This window comes from Triticum urartu, chromosome 1A (genome assembly GCF_056163025.1).
Source record: "Triticum urartu cultivar PI428250 chromosome 1A, HENAU_Tu73, whole genome shotgun sequence".
NCBI lineage: Eukaryota > Viridiplantae > Streptophyta > Magnoliopsida > Poales > Poaceae > Triticum > Triticum urartu.
This window is the reverse complement of record NC_141873.1, coordinates 520434505-520456652: the sequence shown is the minus strand read 5'-3', so window position 1 is coordinate 520456652 and position 22148 is coordinate 520434505. Positions and strand designations below refer to the sequence as shown.

Genomic DNA, 22148 nt, shown 5'->3' with positions numbered 1-22148 from the left:
CGGAGCGGGATCCCCGCAGGAAAAAGCAGACGAAGAGGGAGGAAGTGGGATGCGGGACGAGGGAGGAAGAGCACGGCGGATGCGGGACGAGGGAGGAAGAAGACGGGAGATGCGGGACGAGGAAGAGGAACGGGGAAACAGTGACTCGAGGAAGAGGAACGGGGAAACAGCGAACAGGTACTAAAAAGGCCGGCCCAAATCAGGCGAAGGGGTGTGCGGCGCGTCGACAGTTTGACGCAAAATGCGTCAAATAGGATATTCCAAAAAAAAAACCTCCAAAGAAAAAGTGACCACACCACCAGACCCTGGTCACCATGGCTATGTTCGACGGCGGCCACGACCAACTCGCCGGCGTGGTGGTGGCCACCTCCCGCCGTCGGATCCGCCACAAGGCGTACCGAGGTGAGGTCGCGCCGCGCCACCAGGCGGCGTAACGTGACGACCCGAGGGAGGCCGGGTTCAGGGTCGCGCCCACTGTGCTGGCGCGGCGGAGGCGCTGCCACCCCGTCGCCGTCGGCTCCTGCGCCCAGGGCCATGGGAGCTCGAGTAAGCGCTTGCTCAGTTCCATTTTCTGCCTGGTGTAAATTTGATTTCGACGGCGTGCATCAGCCATACGGGAAAAAAATGTACTGCATCCATTGATTAGGTGTGGATTAGATATCCGTATCCCCGTCGGCTCCTGCGCCTAGGGCTAGGGGAGCGCCCGTAAGCGCCTGTCCAGTTCCATCTTCTACTTGTTCTATGCCTGATTTCGACGAAGTGCATGAGCCATGAGTGGATCAATCTTGGTCACCCTGAGTGCTACCGTCTGAACTTCGGTTCTGAATTCAGCAACCTTTCACCACCATGTGCGTCCATGCATTCTCACTATTTCTCCGTCTGAGTCGTATGTATTTTTCTTTTGCCGAATCAGACACCCGACCGAGTCGATGTCTCTATTTGGCATGTGCGGAATTTGCCTAACCGACACCCAAATCTGCGTCAGATTCCAACACTATTCTACAAATGGCGACTGTACAACACTACAGACGTCCAATATACGGACCACAGGTAGACAGGGGGTGATGCCGCAACTAGAACAGAAAAGGTTCTACATTAATCTTACACATTGTTCCCCATCGAACAATGTTTTCTGTCAAGTGCTTAAAGATCTTTTTATTCAAGTATAGGTCTTTACAAAGGACAGAAAGTTTACAACCATTCATTACTTGTGGCCGGAAAATATCCCCGGCCCGTTGTCTAATTAATAGAACAAATTTGAGAGTAGGACAAATTCGAGAGTTGCACTGAAAGAAGTGGAGCTATTCATGAAGATATCTTAATCCAGAAACATTTTATTTGAACAAGTTAGTTGTACCTGAGTAAATATGCTCAATAGCTACTCATGAAGAAATTCGAGTGAAGAAAATGCAGTGGAGCTACTCATGAAGATATCTTAATGCGCAAACGTTTTATTTGAGAGAGTTAGTTGTAGCTGAGTAAATATGCTCAATAGCTATCACTGACACTATTATTTCCGCCATGTAAAAAAATACTGTATATCGTAACTATAATCAAATCGATGCATAGCAAAGTTCATCCCAAATGGCTTGACACAATCCCGACGTTGACGTATAAACATCTCAACATCCTTAAACAATTTATTACCCAAGGCCTTACCACGTGCCTTAACAGGTAGTATTTGTGTATATATAGACCAACCAGCATGCCTCCAATCCATTCATTACCAAAGGAAAAAAAATGCTCAGCAAAAATGGCGCCCATCCAGGATAAGCATAGCTCCCAGGAGTTGCTCCAGGCTCAAGTTGATCTTTGGCACCACGCATTGGGATTTGTCAAGTCCATGGCACTCAAATGTGCAATGGAATTGCAAATCCCCAACACCATCCAACACCATGGTGGGTCTATGACCCCTTCGGAGTTGGCCATGAAGATCGGACTCCATCCGTCTAAGCTTCCCCGCTTACGACGACTCATGCGTGTGCTCACCGTATCAGGCATCTTTGTTGTCCGTGAACCAGCCTCGCCAGACAAGGAGGTTGTTTAAGGGCTTACCCCTACCACACGTCTCCTTGTTAGTGACAAAGCTAACTCAAACTTATTTCCCATTCTGTCTTTGATGCTTGATTCAACTGTCATTGCCCCTTTCCTTGGCATGCACTCATGGTTTTTAGATGAGTGCACCACGTCCCTGTTCAAAAAGGCTCATGGCCTAAATACTTACAACCAGCTAATCAACAACGTAATGGTTTCTGATAGCAACTTTCTCATGGACATCATCTTGAGGGAGTGTGGTGATGTATTTCTTGGCATAAACTCGCTTATTGATGTCGCTGGAGGTCATGGTGGAGCTGCCAAGGCAATTACGAAGGCATTCCCGCAAATGAAATGCAGTGTGTTGGATCTCCCTCATGTGGTTGCAGAAGCTCTTGCTGATGACCATGTGTCGTTTATTGCTGGCGATATGTTTAAGCACATCCCGCCAGCGAATGCCCTTTTCCTAAAGGTACACTCTTTAGAATTTTTTTTACTCCCTTGGAAGTAGGAACACATCCTCATTTTGTAATATCATGTTTTTTGACAAAATTTTGTAATGTCGTGTGAAACAAAGTTTGTATTTACTATTTAGCCGCTTATGCATACCAATTGAACCACTAAAGCAAGCTAACTAAATTTGTATGACAAAACCCTACAATTCCAGCATTATCGGGACCAATGGTAACATATTCGTTTCTGCTGTACATCTCAGTCTGTTTTTCATGATTGGGGCGATGAAGACTGTGTTAAGATATTGAAAAAATGCAAGGAAGCTATCCCTCCCAGAGATGCTGGTGGAAAGGTGATAATTGTTGATATGGTGGTTGGATCTGGGCCAAATGAGAATGTAACAAGAGAGACACAGGTTTTGTTTGATCTCTTTATCATGTGTTTTGAAGGGATCGAGCGAGAGGAATTCAAGTGGAAAAATATATTCATGGAAGCTGGGTTCAGCAACTACAAAATTATAGCAGTCATGGGTGTTAGATCTGTTATTGAGCTCTACCCTTGAATACTCTATGAAAAAACTATCATCTATAGCCGGGTGTTTATTAATATTTTGCTCATGAGACAACGGTTAATATTAAGATGATGTGCCTATGTTTCAGTTCTCACTCTCTTATTATTCAGCATATGATCTACAGTTCCACGCCTTGGCAGACTGAGCTACAAAGGAACTTTACCCAGCAAGGGAGTGTGGTTTTCTGTAGCTCAGGCTACACGGTATCCCTTATCTTTGCCATCCATTTATGCATCAAGATCCGTGCAAACACATTTGTCTTTTTTGTTTCTCTCAAACGACACAACATATGAACTTCAAATTTTGCAGAACAATAATACATTCTAATTACAATCTAGGAAAGAAACTTTTAGATTTTTTCATGCATTTTAAATACTTGAATAATATTTTTATTCAAAGAAAATCTCATTTTGTATATTTATATCAGACCAAAAAATCTGAAAGTTTTTTCACACATTGATGTTCTAATGTTTGTTCGATCTGCAAAGTTTGAAGTTCATATGTTGTTTCATTTTCGAGAAACAAAAAAGAGAAATCTTGTTGTTGTTAGTTAGTTGGAGAGTACGGATCTCAAAGCAAGGTTGGAGGGTTGAGGATAAGAGGTTTTATGTAGTCTGAGCTACAAAGGAACTTTACCCAGCAAATAATCCTTTCATGTCTATTTTACTAATGGTGGTGCACGAGCCATGAGTGGACATCTTGGCCACACCCTTATTCCTATTTGTCTGACTGGATATGGGTTCTGAATTCAGCTCGTAAACCTTTCATCGTGTTTTAGGCAAAATCGTTTGGCCATCTCTTTGGTTCGCTTCCCATACTCACCATGAAAAATGAGTGTGCCATCTACGTTCGTTTTCGCGATTTCTCCGTCAAAATTCGGGGCATTTCGTCCTAGATATAAGAAGTTACCTGAACTGGATACATCAGTTTGTACATATTTTTTGCCGAATCAGACACCCGAGTCACTGTCCTCCATTTGACATGTACGAAATTTGCGAAACCGACACCGAATCTGAGCCGGATTCCGACACTCCTGTCCATGGCCGAGAGTAGCGCCTGCTGTTACCCACACTAATTTACAAATGGCTGGCTGTCCACTTGACCACAAGTAGACAGGGTGGTGCCACAGCCACAATGCAAAGTGTTCTACATCAATCTAACTCAATGTCCCCCTGAGAATATATTTTTCTGCCAAGCGCTTCAAATGTTTTATTCTGCTATAGATCTTTACAATGGGAAAAACGCACAGCCAGTCAGCCATTCATCTGATGTGTGGACAAAAAATATTTGCTGTTGTCTAATACAACAAATCTGAGAGTAGGATCTGAATGTAAATTTGAAAGAAGCACCACTCAACTTCATGTGAAACGTGGATTCGGGGCATCATCATCGTCTACAGTCATCGCCGCACAGTCAGTGGTCAGACTCAGACATATGGATGTCCTGATCCTTGGTATGTGGCATTATGAACACAGCCCCCTCGGTTACCTTGGATCACATGATTTCCAGCAGTTGTCCGGTCATTATGATTCTGTGTGGTATCGGTGTGGTGGGTCATCATGTGTTCAATGAGGAATGGGACTGTTGTTGTCTGCGCCTTGGAACCTTGCTATTTCTCACCTTTACTCTGCACTCATTCTTTTTTGGTTTTTGTGGGGGGTATTCTACACTCATTGAATGCATGAAAGGTTGGTGTTCTCACCATCCTCTTGAGCTCTCCTAAGAAACCCCACTACAATTATTATGGCTTGGCGCTTTCAGAAAATTAATTATGCCCACTTGTTTTTTGATGGCACCCATGTTGTCATACTTGCAAACAAAATCTAGATAAGCCACTACATTGATTCAATGTATGGCTGTTATGTTACCATAAAGTATGCCCGTTCAATATTTTTTTATTTGTTTTCAGTAAATACTAAGCTCCTTGCTGTAGAAAAATGGAAATTTCCTTTTTTTAAAAAAAATGTAAAATTAGCCTGTCGGTCCTGTAGAGCATTTGAGCGATGACTTCGAGTTGCTCTCTTGATGATATCAATGTTGGGAATCAATGAAAGCTTGTCTTTTATGTTAGATCTGAGTACCAGACATGTAAAATTCTGATATCCAAATATTTTGGAGTTATTTGCGAGGTGTGAGTCCTTGTGATCAACAAGTTAGCTCCCGTAGTACAATACAAATATGTGTAGCAGGTCAGATAGGAGAGAGTATTTTTGCTAGCCACCATCTGCTCCGTGATCTGTCCCACTAGTAGCCACAACTGCAATACACAGTGTTCTATATAAATCTAACTCTCTTTTTTTTGCGAGATATCTAACTCATTTTTTGACATCATAAATCTAACTCATTGTTCCGCAGAGAATACCAAGTGCTTTAAAATGTTTTATTCAAGTAAGATCTTTACAGAAGAATCTACAACCATTCATTAGGTGTGCACAGAAAAATGTCTTAACAGAGTAGGACTTTGTTTAATTATGAAAGAAGTGTGACTCAAGTGAAACATCTGAAATGGAGTTGAACTAAACTTGAAAATATCTTTTATGAACATTTTATTGAATGAGTTGTACCTGAGCAAATAGGGTTCCGTGAATAAATTTATGAAAATCTTTTTTAGAAACATAGTACAGACGTAGACGCTCACATAAACTCATCCCTATGAACGCACACACGAGCATCTCCAAGAGACTGAGCCGACGGGTGTTAAGATTGACGAAGTCATAAATGCACATCACTATCGATGAGAACGTCACCTTCCATTGGAAGAATATTCCACCTTTATGAGACACACATATGTCAAATATGTGGTTTGATCCCTGGTGGGCTGGAGGTACAAGCACCGTCTTAACCATTCAACCACATGCCCGAAAAGGGGCGCTTTATTACTTAAAAGGTTTAAGCATTACACCTGGCCACTACATAACTAAGATGCACACAGCCAAACAAAGTCATCTCGCATAAACGAAAAGTAAAAAGGCAAAATACCAAGAAACATGTAGAGTCAGTATAACGCCTAAAGCGGAGGTGGACCAATTCTAAGATCATGCTGCCACCCATGTTGGTAAAAGTATCCCTCGCCGTATCCTCCAATCGTGTACACACGTCCATAAACATTTGGAGCTCTAGTCTTGATGCGCGAGAATCACACACATATGTCAAATCTGTGGCTTGATCCCTGGTGGCCTGCGGGTATAACCGTCCACTTAACCATTAAAAAAACATAGGTTGGTTCAATTTGAAACTCTAGTCTCGATGCTCAAGACACTACAAAAAAATACATATCCGTGACAATTTGGGCCAAATGAATTTTTTTCTGTCATGCTTATGACACTTCTACGACGATAATTATGACAAAACCCGGTATCATCATAGATGTGGTGGGCTCCTACTTCCATGACAAAAATTATGATAGAAAATGGGCTTTTCGTCCTGGGCGGGCCGGAGACGCAGCTGCATGACATTCTTTGGACTGTCCATGACGGAAAAAACCACGGTAGAAGCGAGGGCGAGGAAAATATCGGGGAGTTCCCGGTTACGGTGGGTGGTCGGGGCCGAGCGATGCGCGTTTCTCTCATACACATACGCGCGTGGGTGTGAGGCGTTGGGCTCTAACTGAACCCGAGCGAGGCGTTCGCCTACTGAACCCGAGCGATTGTACTGCAGGCTACATGTTACTGAACCCGATCGAGCAATTCATTTGCTACTGAACCCGATCGAGCAATTCATTTGCTACTGCTACTAACTGAAGCCGATCAAACCTGCTGCCTCTTGATGAACAGTGAGCGTTGTTGGGGGTTGGATGAACAGTTCCTGGTAGGGGTTGGATGAACAGGACCCCGTTGTTAGTAGAGGCCATTGCCGCTGGATGAACATGACCCCGATTGAGCCGGTTGGGGGTGGATGAATAGGACCCCGATCGAGCCGGTTGGGGGTGGATGAATAGGACCCTATGGAGGGCTGGATGAACAACAATCGGTGGAGGGCTGGTTGAACAGTAGCTGGTGGAGAGCTGGATGAACAGTAGCTCGTGGAGGGGTGGTTGAACAGGACCCCGTGGAGAGGGCTGGTTGAATAGTAGCCGGTGGAGGCTGGATGAATATATAGGAGTTCGTGGATGAACAATAGCTGGTGGAGGCAGGAGGGAGACGCCGTAGATGAACAGTCGTAGGTGGAGAGTGGAGGAGGTCGACGGTGGATGAACAGTAGCCCGTGGAGGCTGGAGCGAGGTAATAGATGGTGGATGAATAATAGCCAGTGGAGTCCCGTTTTGCGGTACGCCACACCCCTCCCGATGAACAGGACCCTCGTTTCGACCATAGGCGCTCCAACACAAATCCGTTTCCTCCGTTTTACGGTACGCCACACCCTCCCGATCAACAGCACCCCGTTTCGACCGTAGGAGCTCGAACACAAGTCCGTTTCCTCCGTTTTGCGGTACACCAAACCCTTCTCGATGAACATGACCCCATTTTGACCGTATGCGGTCGAACACAAGGCGGGTTTCTTCCGTTTTGCGGTACGTCAGACCCCGTTCCGGCTGTTCCGTCAAAGTCAGTTGGCTCCCATTGAACACGACCCATTCAGACTCAGTCTGTTGCCTCCTGTTGAATAGGACGCGTTCTGACCTAGTCACTTGGCTCCCGGTGAACACGACGCCGTTTCCTCCATTCCGACCCGGCCGGTTAGCTGAAGATGAACATGACAACGTCGCTGCCGTACGTTGCCTCTCCATGTACACGAGCTCTGGCCGTCCGTATGCGCAAGTACGTGTTTCGAGACCCCGTTCATATGTACGTACATGGTCGTATTTTTTGGTGTGTGGCTGTATGTATGTGTACACGGTTTAGACGGGACAGCCTGAACTGCTACATGGGGGGCTCTACTATGACATGTGCCGCTACTTACTCGGTCACGGTTCATCGTTGCAGAGCGACTGATGTACCAGTATGTACGACGACAAGACAGACAACACTATGTATGCTTCAACCAGGTGGGTCCCAGCTGTCAGGGAGGAAAAAGACACACTTCTTTGCGTGCGAAGATATAACTGTTGGGTCCCAGCTATTAAGGGGGAATCATTTTTTTGCCAGTAATAAGGACGCACTTCCTTGCGTGTGAAGATGTAGCTGGTGAGTCCCAGCTGTCAGGGGGAGAAAACATTATTTTTTAGGGTAAAAAGGATGCTGTTGCATGCATGCGTCCATGGGCGTGGTGTGTCCCCACTGTCAACCTCTCACGTCCAGTCATCTTCCGATGACTCTTGTTTGTTGACCACGTTGACCACACCATGTTGAGCGCACCAAGGCTGGTGAACGACGGCGAGGCCCCAGACTGGAATGACCTGGAGATGGGGAATATGCGGCAGTGGAGTCACAGTTGGAGAGGAGTGGGAAACTTGACTGGTTCAGATGCGTGGCAGCACTGCCGCCCACGGGAGACAGAAGCAAGAACAGAGGTTGAAGAAGCAGCACAACTATTGGATTAACATCCAACGGTCCAGCTGCTTGAATCATTTGTTGATTAAGTTGACGAATCCTTGCGTACACGTCAGCTTAGTAGGCCCACAAGTCAGCCACCAAATCTGCCGGGTCCCAGCTGTCATCGGGAGGAATAGTTTTTTCGCATAACAAGGAGGCACTTCCTTCTATGCAAAGATACAGCCGGTGGGTCCCGACTGTCAGGGGGAGGAAACATTTTTTCAGCTTAATAAGGAGGAAATTTCCTTGCGTGCGACCATGGACCTCGTGGGTCCTAGCCGCCAGGCTCTCCACGTACAGTCCTCTTCCGATGACTCTTGTTTGTTGATCACGCCGCGCCGAGTGCAGCGAGGCGGTGGACGACAGCAAGGCCCCGGACGGGAACGACCCGGAGATGGGAAGACGCGGCAGTGGAGTCGTAGATTGAGAGTAGTACAAGGGTTATAACTAGTTCTGGTGCGGTGTGGGGCTGCAGTCGATCGATAATAACAGGAGGTGTGGAGGGGTGGAGGGATAGCCTGGCCGGCGATAGGGTAGCGCTTTGCAGCAATGTGTGCTAAGCAGAGCTGCTAGCTGCCGGAGGCTGGAGCAGGCGGTCCCGACGACGCTGGAGGAAGAAGACGAGAGATTAAAGGTGCATGTCGGCCATTGGATATAAATCCAATGGTTGTGGATGTCAGAATCATTTGTTGACTAAGTTGACAACGCCTTGTTTGTCCCTCTAACATATATTCCAGGGTGACAACACTGCTGCTAAGAAGAACTGCCACGATGTTAGTGAGACGAACCCATTGTTTGTCCCTCTAACATATATTCCAGAGAAGAAGGCAACACATCTTGAGGGTAGGGATACAACCACAAAGTCATATCTTGATGTAGTGTCAAACTTACTCAGTGACACAAGCTCGATGAAGTCGCCGCCTGAATCTGTTCGACTTCTTCAGTCTGAAATCCGACTGGAACTCCAATCTCTTTGCAAGATTAACTGTAAGTACATGACGTCTATTGATGCTATGCAGCTTAAGTTGGTGGATATAATCGTCAAAGAAGCGCAGTCTCATCAGGTTGCTAAGCTGCTTGCGCTGCAGCTCCTGGGCCGGGCAAGCCTTTCTTGAATTGTGTTGAAGTGATGTCGGTTCTGTCTATTATTTTATCGGCCTGTTAACTTCCACTGGTGGCGACCTGCCCAGTTTATGGAATCTGCTGTCTAGTTGCCCTTTATTATCACTGGCGGCGATCTTTGATGCCCAGGGGATGTAATTTGCTGTAATTTATTTGTTGTATAGTCTAGGTTTATTCTTCGTCACGATGCTGTAATTTATTTGCTGTTTTTGCTGTCGCCGCTCTGAGAAAAGGTCATAATCTTTGATTGGTGCGCAATGAGCCAATAAGTTATTTTTATAAAATAATAATTTCTGCACTAAAACTGGTCGGTCGCCAATCGCTAGTACATGCCGAACCATGGGCCTCCAATCATCTTGGGCCATTAGTTAGGTCTAGTCTTAATCTGGCCCACTATTAGTTTCGGGCCTTTAAAACTCCGAGTAAATCGCTTGCCTTAATTAGACTGGATAATTAAATAGGCTTTTAAGAGATATACAACTAGATTCAGCCTTAATTGTGGCGAACAAATCATCGGCCGACAACGTGCTGTAATATAAATCGGCCCATTATTGGCCCATACGGGTGACGGGCCATTAACAGGGTGAAATGTTTTTTGGCGTTGGCTGACCCAATTACATGACAGGCGGGAAGCAGACCGGATGTATAATGGGCCTAAATTAGGCCCAACACTCTCAAGGGCCTTTAACAGGCCGATAGGCAGTTTGGGCTAGAATGTATCCACAAAGACTACGAGCCATTAAGAGGCCAAAAGTAACTACGGACCATAATTAAGCCCAGGTGCAACTCAGGCTTTTAAATGGCCAAAAGTGAAACCAGGCCGAAAGAGGCCCATATGTAGACAGGGCCGCTGACAGGCCGAAACTAATATCGGGTCGAACTGTTAAATGAGCCATTAAGAGGCCGAAGAGAAAATCATGCCGCCAATGGGCCCAATGGCACAGTAGCTGCTAAAAGGGCCTTATCTGTTATGGGCCGTAATTTGGCCCAAGAAATGAAAGTCAGTTAACGGCCCGGATCAGGTATGGACTGTAATTTGGCCCAAACTATTGCAGGCTGTTAACGGGCCGGATCTGATATGGGCCGTAAACTAGCCCAAAATATTGCAGTCATTTAACGGCCCGTATCTGATGTGGGCTATAATTTGGTCCAGAAAATGTTAGGTTGTTAACGGGCTGGCCCATTAGATCTAACGAAATCTTGTGGGCTTGTTCCTGGGCCGGCTTTTAAACCTATATGGGCCTCTATTGGTCCGTCCCATGTGTCAACGTTTCATTGGCGATTCTTGTCAAATGGACGGTTGACATCTGTCCCAATGCTGAGCCGACACGTGGATCGTCGACGAATGAGAATTTTACATGTGGAAAATCTCCATTGGTCCAGGCTGTTAACGGGTTATCGGATCCAAACCGAAACCTGATAGCTTAACGGCGACCCCTTGCGGTGGATGCCACGTGTCGGCTACCCTTGACGAAAGCACTTCTATGATGCAGGATTTATCGTCAAGGAAGTGGACAATTCTGTGATGATAATTTTGGTAATGTCATGGAACACTTCTACGACAACACAGGTATGACTAACTTGATTCTGTCATAAAATCGTCATGGATGTACATGCATGACACAAAACGTGACCTACTATGACAAACACGTATCATCACGAAAGTGTATTTTTTATAGTGAGAGTCGCGCACATATGTCAAATCTAGGGCTTCATCCCTTGTGGGCTGGGGTACAACCATCCTCCTCACCATTCAACCACATGTTGGTTCATATTTGGAGCTCTAGTCTCGGTGCACGACAATCGCACACAATTGTCGGACTCTGCCGACATCAGAACACAAGCCCTTCCCTTTTCACGCCTTCGAGTACCTCATTTTTTGGAACTTGTATGAATCCTGAATATTTCTATTTTGTTTATCTAATTCTTGTATGGGTTGTATTTATAGAACACAATATGAGAGGAGACTTTAAGTATAAGACGTGATATTGCATGTTCAAACTAATTCTATCTCTATTGCTCCTTGTTTTACCTACATGTATATACTTTTAACAATGTTATTACACCATCAATTCACAAAATAAATGTTGTTAGGTACCATCTCTAGTTCATCCCCAAAAGTTAAGATCTATCTAGCCCGTTCCTCATTTTCATTAGTTTCCCATATTTAGCTTTTTTTCTCCCAAAATTTCCCCCACTAGCCCATTTTTCTCTAGGAGAGGCAATTCTTGATAAAAAATAGAGGAGCCCCTCACCTCCTATATCCACAATGTGCCGGTCGGCACATTGCCTGATTAGCCTAGCTATAAAACCTAGCGCCGCCCTCCCAAACTGAAGCCCATCCTGCCGTGGATCCATTTCCACTGTCATCGCCCCCGATTTGGGCCGTCATCATCGCCTACCTCAAGGTCGAAGTGGCCGCTTCCTCGAGCTCCCATTATGTTGCCATGTCGACTCTCGGTCTCCCACACTGCCTCGAGCATTCCGCGTTGTAGCCCCAGCTTCTGCGGCCGCCATTTGAGCCATCTTCTCCGTCTCTAGCACCACCACCGCCATGACATCCCTTGTCACTGTCCGAGTCGTTTTCTCTATCGCCGAGCACTCCCTGAGCACCACAGACCGCTGGCAACCTCGAGATCATGTTGCAACCGCCGCAACAAAATACATGGCATGCGACTACGGTCGTGGGGCAAGTGGGTAACGATGATTTGTAACCTAGATGCAACGGTGCGTGATATGTCCATTTTGCATCATTTTTTCCTACTATTATTTATAATGTTTTGGGTTAATATTTCACTTCATGAGGCAATTCTAATGAATTTTCTCTCATATTTTGCAAGTTTCACATGAAGAGAAAAATTGTCGTCATATGGAATTCTGGACCTGAAAAAGCTACAACGTAGATAGTTATTCTCCGGAGCTCCAAATGACCTGAAAATTTACGCAGATTTATTTTGGAATTAATAAAAATATTGGAAGAAGAAATACTAGGAGGGGACCACCAGGGGGCCACAAGCTCAGGTGGCGCCCCCCCTGGGGCGCGCTATGTAAGCTTGTGGGCCCCCAGCAAGCCTCCGGAGTCCTCCTCCTATATGGTGCCATGTGCCCTAGAAAAAAAAATCATAAGAATACTTTTGGGATGAAGCGCCGCCGTCTCGAGGCAGAACCTGGGCAGGAGCATTTTGCTCTCCAGCAGAGCAATTCCGCCGGGGACACTTTCCTCCGGGAGGGGGAAATCGAAGCCATCGACATCACTGTCGGTGTCAAAACCGGCGGATCTCGGGTAGGGGGTCCCAAACTGTGCGTCTAAGGCGGATGGTAACAGGAGGCAGGGGACACGATGTTTACCCAGGTTCGGGCCCTCTTGATGGAGGTAATACCCCACGTCCTGCTTGATTGTTCTTGATGATATGAGTATTACAAGACTTGATCTACCACGAGATCATAGAGGCTAAACCCTAGAAGCTAGCCTATGGTATGATTGTATCTTGCCCTATGGACTAAATCCTCCGGTTTATATAGACACCGGAGGGGGCTAGGGTTACACAGAGTCGGTTACAAGGGAGGAGATCTACATATCCGTATTTCCTAGCTTGCCTTCCACGCCAAGGAGAGTCCCATCCGGACACTGGACAAAGTCTTCAATCTTGTATCTTCATAGTCCAACAGTCCGGCCAAAGGATATAGTCCGGCTGTCCGGAGACCCCCTAATCCAGGACTCCCTTAGTAGCCCCTGAACCAGACTTCAATGACGATGAGTCCGACGCGCAGTATTGTCTTCGGCATTGCAAGGCGGGTTCCTACTCCGAATACTCCATGGAAGATTTTGAACACAAGGATAGTGTCCGGCTCTGCAAAACAAGTTCCACATACCACCGTAGAGAGAATAATATTTCCACAAATCCACTCCGCTGACACGTTTTGACAGCATGACATTACGCCTTGGCCCGGTCATTATTCAAACCGTTTTTCTCAACCAGCACCGCACATATCGTGAGGCGGTTTTCTTGACACATCTTGTCAAAGCAGAGATCGTGTCCCCCTTATTACGGATTCTCCTCAATACGGACGTGGGTAACCCAACCGCGCCATTAATTACTGCGCTTGGGGAATAAGCGATTTTACCAGGCAAGTGGGGAGGCACATCGCCTCCTACGCCCTTATAAAGGGACAAAGATCACCCACGCCTTCTTCCTCTCGCTTATCCATTCCCGCACACTCGAGCTCTAGCGCCCAAGCTCGTGTTCTTCTTCTCAAACCACTCCAAGTATGTCCGGAGCAGGAGGCAAGTGGATGGTCTCCTCCGTCACAGAGGATAACATCAAAAAGTTACGGGAAGCCGGATATCTGGCCGCGGATATCACGCACCGGCTGCCAGATGCAGGGCAGATCATCCCAACACCCGAACCCCATGAGAGGGTAGTTTTTCTTACCCACTTTGTCCGTGGACTGAGATTTCCTCTCCACCCGTTTGTCCGCGGGCTCATGTTCTACTACGGGCTGGATTTTCATGATCTGGCCCCCAATTTCATCCTCAACATCTCGGCGTTTATCGTCGTGTGCGAGGCCTTCCTCCGCATCAAGCCCCATTTCGGCCTGTGGCTGAAGACCTTCAATGTCAAACTGAAGGTGGTGGTCGGCCAGCAAGCGGAGTGCGGAGGTGCCATGGTGGGCAAGATGCCTAATGTCACCTGGCTTGAAGGCTCCTATGTGGAGACCATAAAGGGGTGGCAATCGGGGTGGTTTTACATCACCGAGCCGCGTGACACCAACTGTATGACGGCCCCCGAATTCCGATCCGGCATCCCCACATGGCTCACCTCCTGGAAAGAGAAGGGCCTGTCCTGGGATTCCTCGATAGAGCTGACCGGACTCCAGACCTGCATCAAGAACATGATGAGCAAGAAAATCAAGCTCGTCAACGTGGTCCAGGTCATGCTCTTCCGCCGGATTCTCCCGTGTCAACAACGGGTATTCAACTTGTGGGAGTTCGACCCGGCCAAGCACCAGACGCTGCGAGAGCTCTATGACACGATGCACGAGGACGTCTGGAGGGTGCTGTTCAAGGGCGCCGAGGTACCTCCTTCCCTCACTGAGGACCGCGGGCTCAGCGCAAAGCACCGTGCCAATCCGGTAAGTTTTTATATTTCATAGGGTATCCATTTGCCCCAGTTTAAACATGTGCGGGATCTAAGCCTTCCATGCCTTTAACAGGACTTGGTGAAGACAGCGGAGCAGATCGATTGCCCCACCCCTCTGCTGGAGGACCCTGCAGACGCTCTCCTGATGGAGATGCTGGTTCCGGCACCTTACGAGGTGCCGGTGAAGAAGGCCAAGAAGAAGGCCGCGGGGACCCGAAAGGGTCTCCGGCGCAAGGTTGTATCGGACTCATCGTTCGATAACTCCGATGCACCCTCCTCCCACGAAAACGAGGAGGAGCAAGAGGAAAGTTCTCCCCCCAGCCGGGGGAGACAAGAAAAGGAAGGCCGACCCAACCGGGGAGGCTGAAGGGTCCAAGAAGGGCAGGACCCTCCCTCCGGACTGCTCCACGACGGCCGCCTACAGCGGCGATGAGTGGCTACCCAGGGTCAAGCCCCTGGCGAAGTCGTAAGTATCCGGACACCATAGCAATTCATGGTATGTTTTACTGCACTGCTTCTTCTCATGCCGAACATGATTATGCAGTCCGTCCCGAGCTCATCTCGATGTATCTTCGTCGAGCGGTTCATTGGACTCATTGGATATGAACATCGGTTCTCTTCCGACCGCCTCCACCCCTTGCCCTGCGGACAACGTCGAGGTGTTGTCTCAACAGGCGCCGGGCCAAGGGGAGGCAGTCCTGGGGGTGCCTCGAGGCGACCTTCAGGACCCTGGGCGCAAAGGGAGCCGGACTCCCATGGGCTCCAGGTTCGGCCCCCAGCCGAACACTGCACCAGAATCTTCGGTGGTTCCGGACTCCAGTGGGTGATCCCCCGTTAAGGGGGGCCAGCCGCCCGTGCCGGTGTCCTCTGTCCATCCAGAGGCACCGGGCAACTTGCTGGAAGCGCTTCGCAGCGCGTCCATCGATGAGGAGCACCGCACTATCATGAGTGCGGTAATCGAGAAGGTTCAGTCCGCCAAAAATGGACTGACCGAAGCTTGCGCCAGCCTCCTAACAGTGTTTGAGGTAAGCAATCAAAGTATAAGAAAGTATTACCGCATAGATAGTAGCCCCTGATGCTCTGTTTGGCGTTCGAGAAGAAAGGCTGAATAGAGGATCAAATGATGACTCAGGAGTCTAATCAAAATATATCTATGTGTATGTGCAGGCTTCACTGCTGGCCGCTGCCGCACGTACTGCGGAGGTCTCTGCACTAAAGCAGGGCCTGGGGCGGTCCGAGAACGAGCTTAGCCTTACCAAGAGGCAGCTCAAGGAGAGCAAAGGTAAGCAATACCTTGTCTACGCTTTTAAAAAGAAGTTCGGTTGTAAAATAATAGGATCATCATGAATTTGTCAGGGGCCAGGACCGAAGTGGCGGCCCTGAAGAAGGAGCTGTCCGAGGCTGAAGACAAAGCGGCCAAGGAGCACATTGAGCGGGAGAAACAAGAAGCCCGAGTGGGCGAGGTGCAGCAGGAGCTCGAGGCTCTCGCCAAAAAACACGAGTCCTTGGAGCTTGACTCTAAGACACGAGAGACCGAGCTCGCGCAGGCGCTTGAAAGCGCCCGAAGCACCAAGGCTGAAGCCCACAAGGCCCTCTAGGAGATTGATGTGGTGAAGAAGGTAGCAGTGGGTAAGGAATTCATTATGCAAAGCAAGCACGTGAAGGAGACTTTCCTTTTTCTTACCTGAGTTCGGAGCTCTCCAGGAGTGTTTGCAGATCTTCCCCGCAATGTAATGGATGCCGCGGAGTTTTACCGAGCTGAGGAGGGGAGCTCGACGGAGAAGTTGTTCTGGTCTCAGTATACTGGGACCGAACACCCCGTGCCCTTGAGCGACCAGCTGAAGCAGTTGGTCGATCTTCACAAGGCGGCCGAACAAGCCATGAGGAGCCTTATAGTCCGGATGTGGCCTGGCGAGCCCCTGTCCGGCAGCTACTTCGGTCTGGTAAGGCGGCTCGTCGACGCCTGCCCACGGCTTGAAGTCATAAAGCGGTCCGTCTGCATTGAGGGTGCGCGCAGGGCTTTTGCCCGGGCGAAGGTGCACTGGGCGAAGCTGGACGCCGTGAAGCTGGTGAAGGAGGGGCCGCCGGAGGGCAAGGAGCATCGCTGCCCCAAGATGTACTATGAGAGTGTCTTGAAGGGTTCCCGCCTTGTGGCGGATGAGTGTGCCAAGGATGTAATTTTTGAATGAACATGCTCATGTGGTCCTGTAATATGAAACGAGTTCATTTGCGCCATGCGACGCTTTTTTAATTTAAAATATTACCTTCTGTGCGGCCGTTTATAAAATCTGAGAGTTGGCCAGTCGTCGGCTTCTGCCCCCATGTAACTAGTACTGGGGTGTTCGAGATAAACCTGAGCACTCTTTACCCCAATTTTGGGTCCTTCAAGGGAGGTGTTCAGCGCAATGAACCAGGCAATCGGACTATAATGCTTTTATCACTCTCACTTAGCCATAGAAGTCTACAATTTTAAATTTTGGTGAAGCCCCTGGTATTCGAAAGGCTGAATTTGGGGCGCTATATACGCCTAAGCCGGAGAAGGCCGACTCCTCGCCCGAAGCGGAAAAAGTCTTTAAGGACTTGAGACCTCTCGAACAGCGACCAGTCTCTCGCCTTATCATGATAGTCAGTTTTCGACTTTCCCTACTGAGGTGCTTGTCCGGAAGAACCGGGACACAATCGCAGTAGTTCTCCCACCGCTACCTTAGCCGATATAGCAGAACGTAAGGTACCAAAGCATGAGAGCCGGGCAAACCCAACTATTGACCCAAGACATGATTCGGAGCTGATGCATATAATACTATAAGTTCGGGGTGCAGCATAGTCGAAAGTGTTTGGACTTCTCGCGCCGTATTATGGGGTAAACGAAAGCCCCTGGCGTACTGACCGTACCTGAATTGCCGAGTGCGGATTGTCGTAAATGGACATAAAGGAAAAAAGAAGAAGAATGAATAATGCGATAATAGGCTTATGCTATGCATTGTTATTTAAATAATACATCGAAGTGTACTGGTACAGGTAGTGCAATAAGCAGAAAGTAGGACTATCTGAAATGTCCTATCCAAGGGCAAGCTATGTATAGAAAGTGGGTATTATTATTAGAGACCACCTGGGGGTTCCAGTGTACATCTTAGCTTCTTGCCGCCTTGGTTGTTCCTTCCCGTAATGTGTCCGGCAATCATATTGCCGGAAAGGGCTTCCAAAGAGTTAGGCCCTGAAAGAGAAAAGAAATGATAAAGATATACAGCCCTGAGGGCGGTTAAGCCGCATTGCGGGATGTGGCCTGATCGTGCCCCCGCCTATGTCCATGGTATTTTCAGTGCGTAATTATGTACGCGTGGCATGGATTTTGTCGCTTGACTGGGACTGGGACGGGGGCCGAATTGCTAGGCGAGCTCTGAACGTGCCAGGCGATCATGTTGCAGTTTACTCCGGACACGCTTGAAGGTGTTCGGGGGCTGTATCGCCGAATTAGTGGTTTGCCTTGAAAGGCTGCTTTGTGCTTCTGCTGCGAGGGCCGCAGTGTGCTCTTCCGTACGGAGCGAGCGTTCTGTGTTTCCATTCACTGTTATGAACCCCCGAGGTCCTGGCATCTTGAGCTTGAGGTATGCGTAATGCGGTACTGCATTGAATTTTGCAAATGCAGTTCGTCCGAGCAGTGCATGATAGCCACTACGAAACAGGACGATGTCGAAGATTAACTCCTCGCTTCGGAAGTTGTCCGGTGATCCGAAGACTACTTCCAGTGTGATTGAGCCCATGCAATGGGCCTCTACACCTGGGATGACGCCCTTAAAGGTGGTTTTGGTGGGTTTGATCCTCAAGGGATCGATACCCATTTTGCGCACTGTATCCTGATAGAGCAGGTTTAGGCTGCTGCCGCCGTCCATAAGGACTCGAGTAAGATGAAATCTGTCGATGATGGGGTCTATGACCAGTGCGGCGGATCCGCCATGGCGGACACTAGTGGGGTGATCCCTGCGATCAAAGGTGATCAGGCAAGCTGACCATGGGTTGAACTTTGGGGCGACAGGGTCCATCGCATAGACGTCCCTTAGTGCATGCTTCCGCTCCCTCTTGGGAATGTGGGTTGCGTATATCATGTTCACCGTCTTCACTTGTGGGGGGAACCCCTTCTGTCCTCCCGTGTTCGGCGGCCGGGGCTCCTCCTCGTCATCACTATGCAGCCCCTTGTCCTTGTTTTCGGAATTTAACTTGTCGGCCTGCTTGAACACCCAGCATTCTCTGTTTGTGTGATTGGCTGGCTTGTCGGGGATACCGTGGATTTGACACGAGCGATCCAGTATGCGATCCAAACTGGACGGAGCCGGGGTACTTCTTTAAATGCCTTTTTCCGCTGACCAGATCTAAAGCCCCATGAATCTGGTATTGACTGCCGTATCCTCGGTGTTATCACCGTTATTGCGGTGCTTTGGTCTGTTATGACGTTGTCTGCCGTTGGCATCTTTGGTATCCGAAGTGCCCGGATTCCTCGATGTGTTATTGCTGCGAGCCAGCCAGCTATCCTCACCCGCGCAAAAGCAGGTCATGAGTGTCATGAGGGCTACCATAGACTTCGGCTTCTCCTAGCCAAGGTGGCGGGCAAGCCACTCGTCATATATGTTGTGCTTGAATGCCGCGAGCGCCTCTGCATACGGACAGTCGGCAATTTGGTTTTGCTTGGTCAGGAACCGAGTCCAGAATTGTCTGGCCGATTCCCCTGGCTGCTGAGTTATATGGCTCAAGTCATCGGCATCCGGTGGTCGCACATAAGTGCCCTGGAAGTTGTCAAGGAATGCGTCTTCCAGATCCTCCCAACTGCCGACGGAGTCTGCTGGCAAGCTATTCAACCAATGCCGAGCTGGTCCTTTGAGTTTTAGTGGGAGGTACTTGATGGCGTGTAGATCATCACCGCGAGCCATGTGGATGTGGAGGAGGAAATCCTCAATCCATACGGCGGGATCTGTTGTACCATCATATGATTCGATATTTATGGGTTTGAAACCCTCCAGGAATTCGTGATCCATAACTTCATTAGTGAAGCATAGGGGGTGTGCGGCGCCTCTGTGTCGGGCTATATCTCAACGCAGTTCATATGTGTCTTGTCTGCTGTATTCGACCCGGCCGGATTTTCTTTTGGCGTATCCGGCATGACGATCATTGTCCCGTGTTGGCGCGCGTGCCCGTGACCCGTATATTGACCTTGCAAGTTTTGCCTTACTGTCCAATACGTCTCGCAGGTCCCGTGTGTTTCCCCGAGCCTTGGTATTTTGGGTTGAGTGGCGGCAGGGTGCAGGTTGAACTTTAGGCTGAAACGCCTCTTTGGCTCGGCCACGTAGTGGCCGGTCAGCCACATCGTACACTGGTGCATGAGGTTTCAATGCTTCCTCCTCGAGGTGAGGTAGCAACCAGCGTTTTGGGTTACTCTTGGAGGAGCGCTCGAGTTCATATTCCTCGGCCGCAAGGACTTTGGTCCATCTGTCTGCTAGCAAGTCTTGATCAGCTTGAAGCTATTGTTGCTTTTTCTTCAGGCTATTTGCTGTGGCCATAAGCCGACGCTTGAAGCACTCCTGTTCGACGGGGTCCTCAAGCACGATGAATTCTTCATCGCCGAGGCTCGCCTCGTCTTTGGAGAGAGGCATGTAATTGACCTCCTCCGGTTCTCCATCTGCTGCCTGCTCTGGAGGGCTGGCTTGTTCATCCTCCGGCTCTACATCATGCTGGATGGGATTGTGATTGTCTTCGGCACTATTCGGAGTGTTATTATCTCCTGTGCCGGTATCACTACTTTTTCTATGGCAGGACTTAGAGCGGCGCCGCTGACATCGGCGCTTGGGTTGCTTCTTAGAGGGGTCATCCTCCACTGTCTCGTCGCCATTGCCTTCTTTAGGGGTGTCCACCATATATATATGTCATATGATGATGTAGCGGTCCAGCGCCCTGTGGGCGGTGGTTCCTGCTCGTCTCCTGCATCGTCGTCCATACCATCGATGTCTTCGGAGTCGAAGTCAAGCATGTCAGTTAAATCGTCGACAATGGCTACTAAGTGGGTGGTGGGTGGGCAGCGAATTTCTTCGTCGTCCGCATCCCATTCTAGCCGGACATAGTTCGGCCAAGGTTCTTCTGATAGGGAGAGGGACCTCAATGAATTAGCACATCTCCGAAGAGCGAGTGCTGAAAGATATCCGCGGAGGTGAACTCCATGATCGGCGCCCAGTCGGATTCGACGAGCATGGATGTAGGCGGCTCGGAGTCCATGGCCGGAGGTGAATCCAGTGATTCGGTGACAAGGCTCTCGTAAGAGGTGAAGTCAGTATCTGGCTCTATCTCCACTGAGAGTGCGGCCTCCATGGCTGGGTCTATCCCTCCGCTCTCGGATGGCGCGATTTGCTCCGGATTGATGGCCGGAGTAGTAGCAGATGCGATCTCCCGAACACTGACAGAGTTACGTCGTGCTCGTCGTGACTGTGCGGCGCACCTGACACGGGCTCGAATCCGTCAAAGATCAAGTCTCTGCGGATGTCGGCAGTGTAGTTTAAGTTTCCGAATCTGACCTAATGGCCAGGGGCGTAGCTCTCGATCTGCTCCAGATGGCCAAGCGAATTGGCCCGTAGTGCGAAGCCGCCGAATACAAAGACCTGTCTGGGGAGGAAAACCTCACCCTGGACCGCATCGCTACCGATGATCGAGGGAGCCATCAAGCCTTATGGTGACGACACAGTGGAACTCTCAATGAAAGCACCAATGTCGGTGTCAAAACCGGTGGATCTCAGGTAGGGGGTCCCGAACTATGCGTCTAAGGCGGATGGTAACAGGAGGTAGGGGACACGATGTTTACCCAGGTTCGGGCCCTCTTGATGGAGGTAATGCCCTACGTCCTGCTTGATTGTTCTTGATGATATGAGTATTACAAGAGTTGATCTACCACGAGATCATAGAGGCTAAACCCTAGAAGCTATCCTATGGTATGATTGTATCTTGTCCTACGGACTAAACCCTCCGGTTTATATAGACATCGGAGGGGGCTAGGGTTACACAGAGTCGGTTACAAGGGAGGAGATCTACATATCCGTATTTCCTAGCTTGCCTTCCACGCCAAGGAGAGTCCCATCCGGACACGGGACGAGGTCTTCAATCCTGTATCTTCATAGTCCAACAGTCCGGCCAAAGGATATAGTCCGGCTGTCCGGAGACCCCCTAATCCAGGACTCCCTCAATCACCAATGATCCTCTCATTGTGGGAGGATCAATCTTTATCAACATATTCACCAACACCATCTCATCTCAAACCCTCGTTCATCTCTTGTATTCAATCTTTGTCTCAAAACCTCAGATTGGTACATGTGGGTTACTAGT

At 48.8% G+C, this 22148-nt stretch overlaps 1 protein-coding gene across 1 annotated transcript; it reads left to right on the top strand.

Annotated features, from left to right (window-relative positions):
* The first annotated feature begins 1713 nt into the window (after positions 1-1713).
* LOC125524971 (O-methyltransferase ZRP4) lies at positions 1714-3152 on the top strand. The gene is made up of 2 exons (XM_048689996.2): positions 1714-2506; positions 2750-3152. The coding sequence occupies exons 1-2, from the start codon at positions 2120-2122 to the stop codon at positions 3047-3049; spliced, it is 687 nt and encodes a 228-aa protein (XP_048545953.2). The 5' UTR covers positions 1714-2119; the 3' UTR covers positions 3050-3152.
* Positions 3153-22148: the final 18996 nt, after the last annotated feature.

Coding starts and splice junctions, on each gene's coding strand:
- LOC125524971 (XM_048689996.2), top strand. CDS start 2,120: ATGCTTGATTCAACTGTCATTGCCCCTTTCCTTGGCATGCACTCATGG. Junction 2,507..2,749: donor CGAATGCCCTTTTCCTAAAG/GTACACTCTTTA, acceptor TGTACATCTCAG/TCTGTTTTTCATGATTGGGG.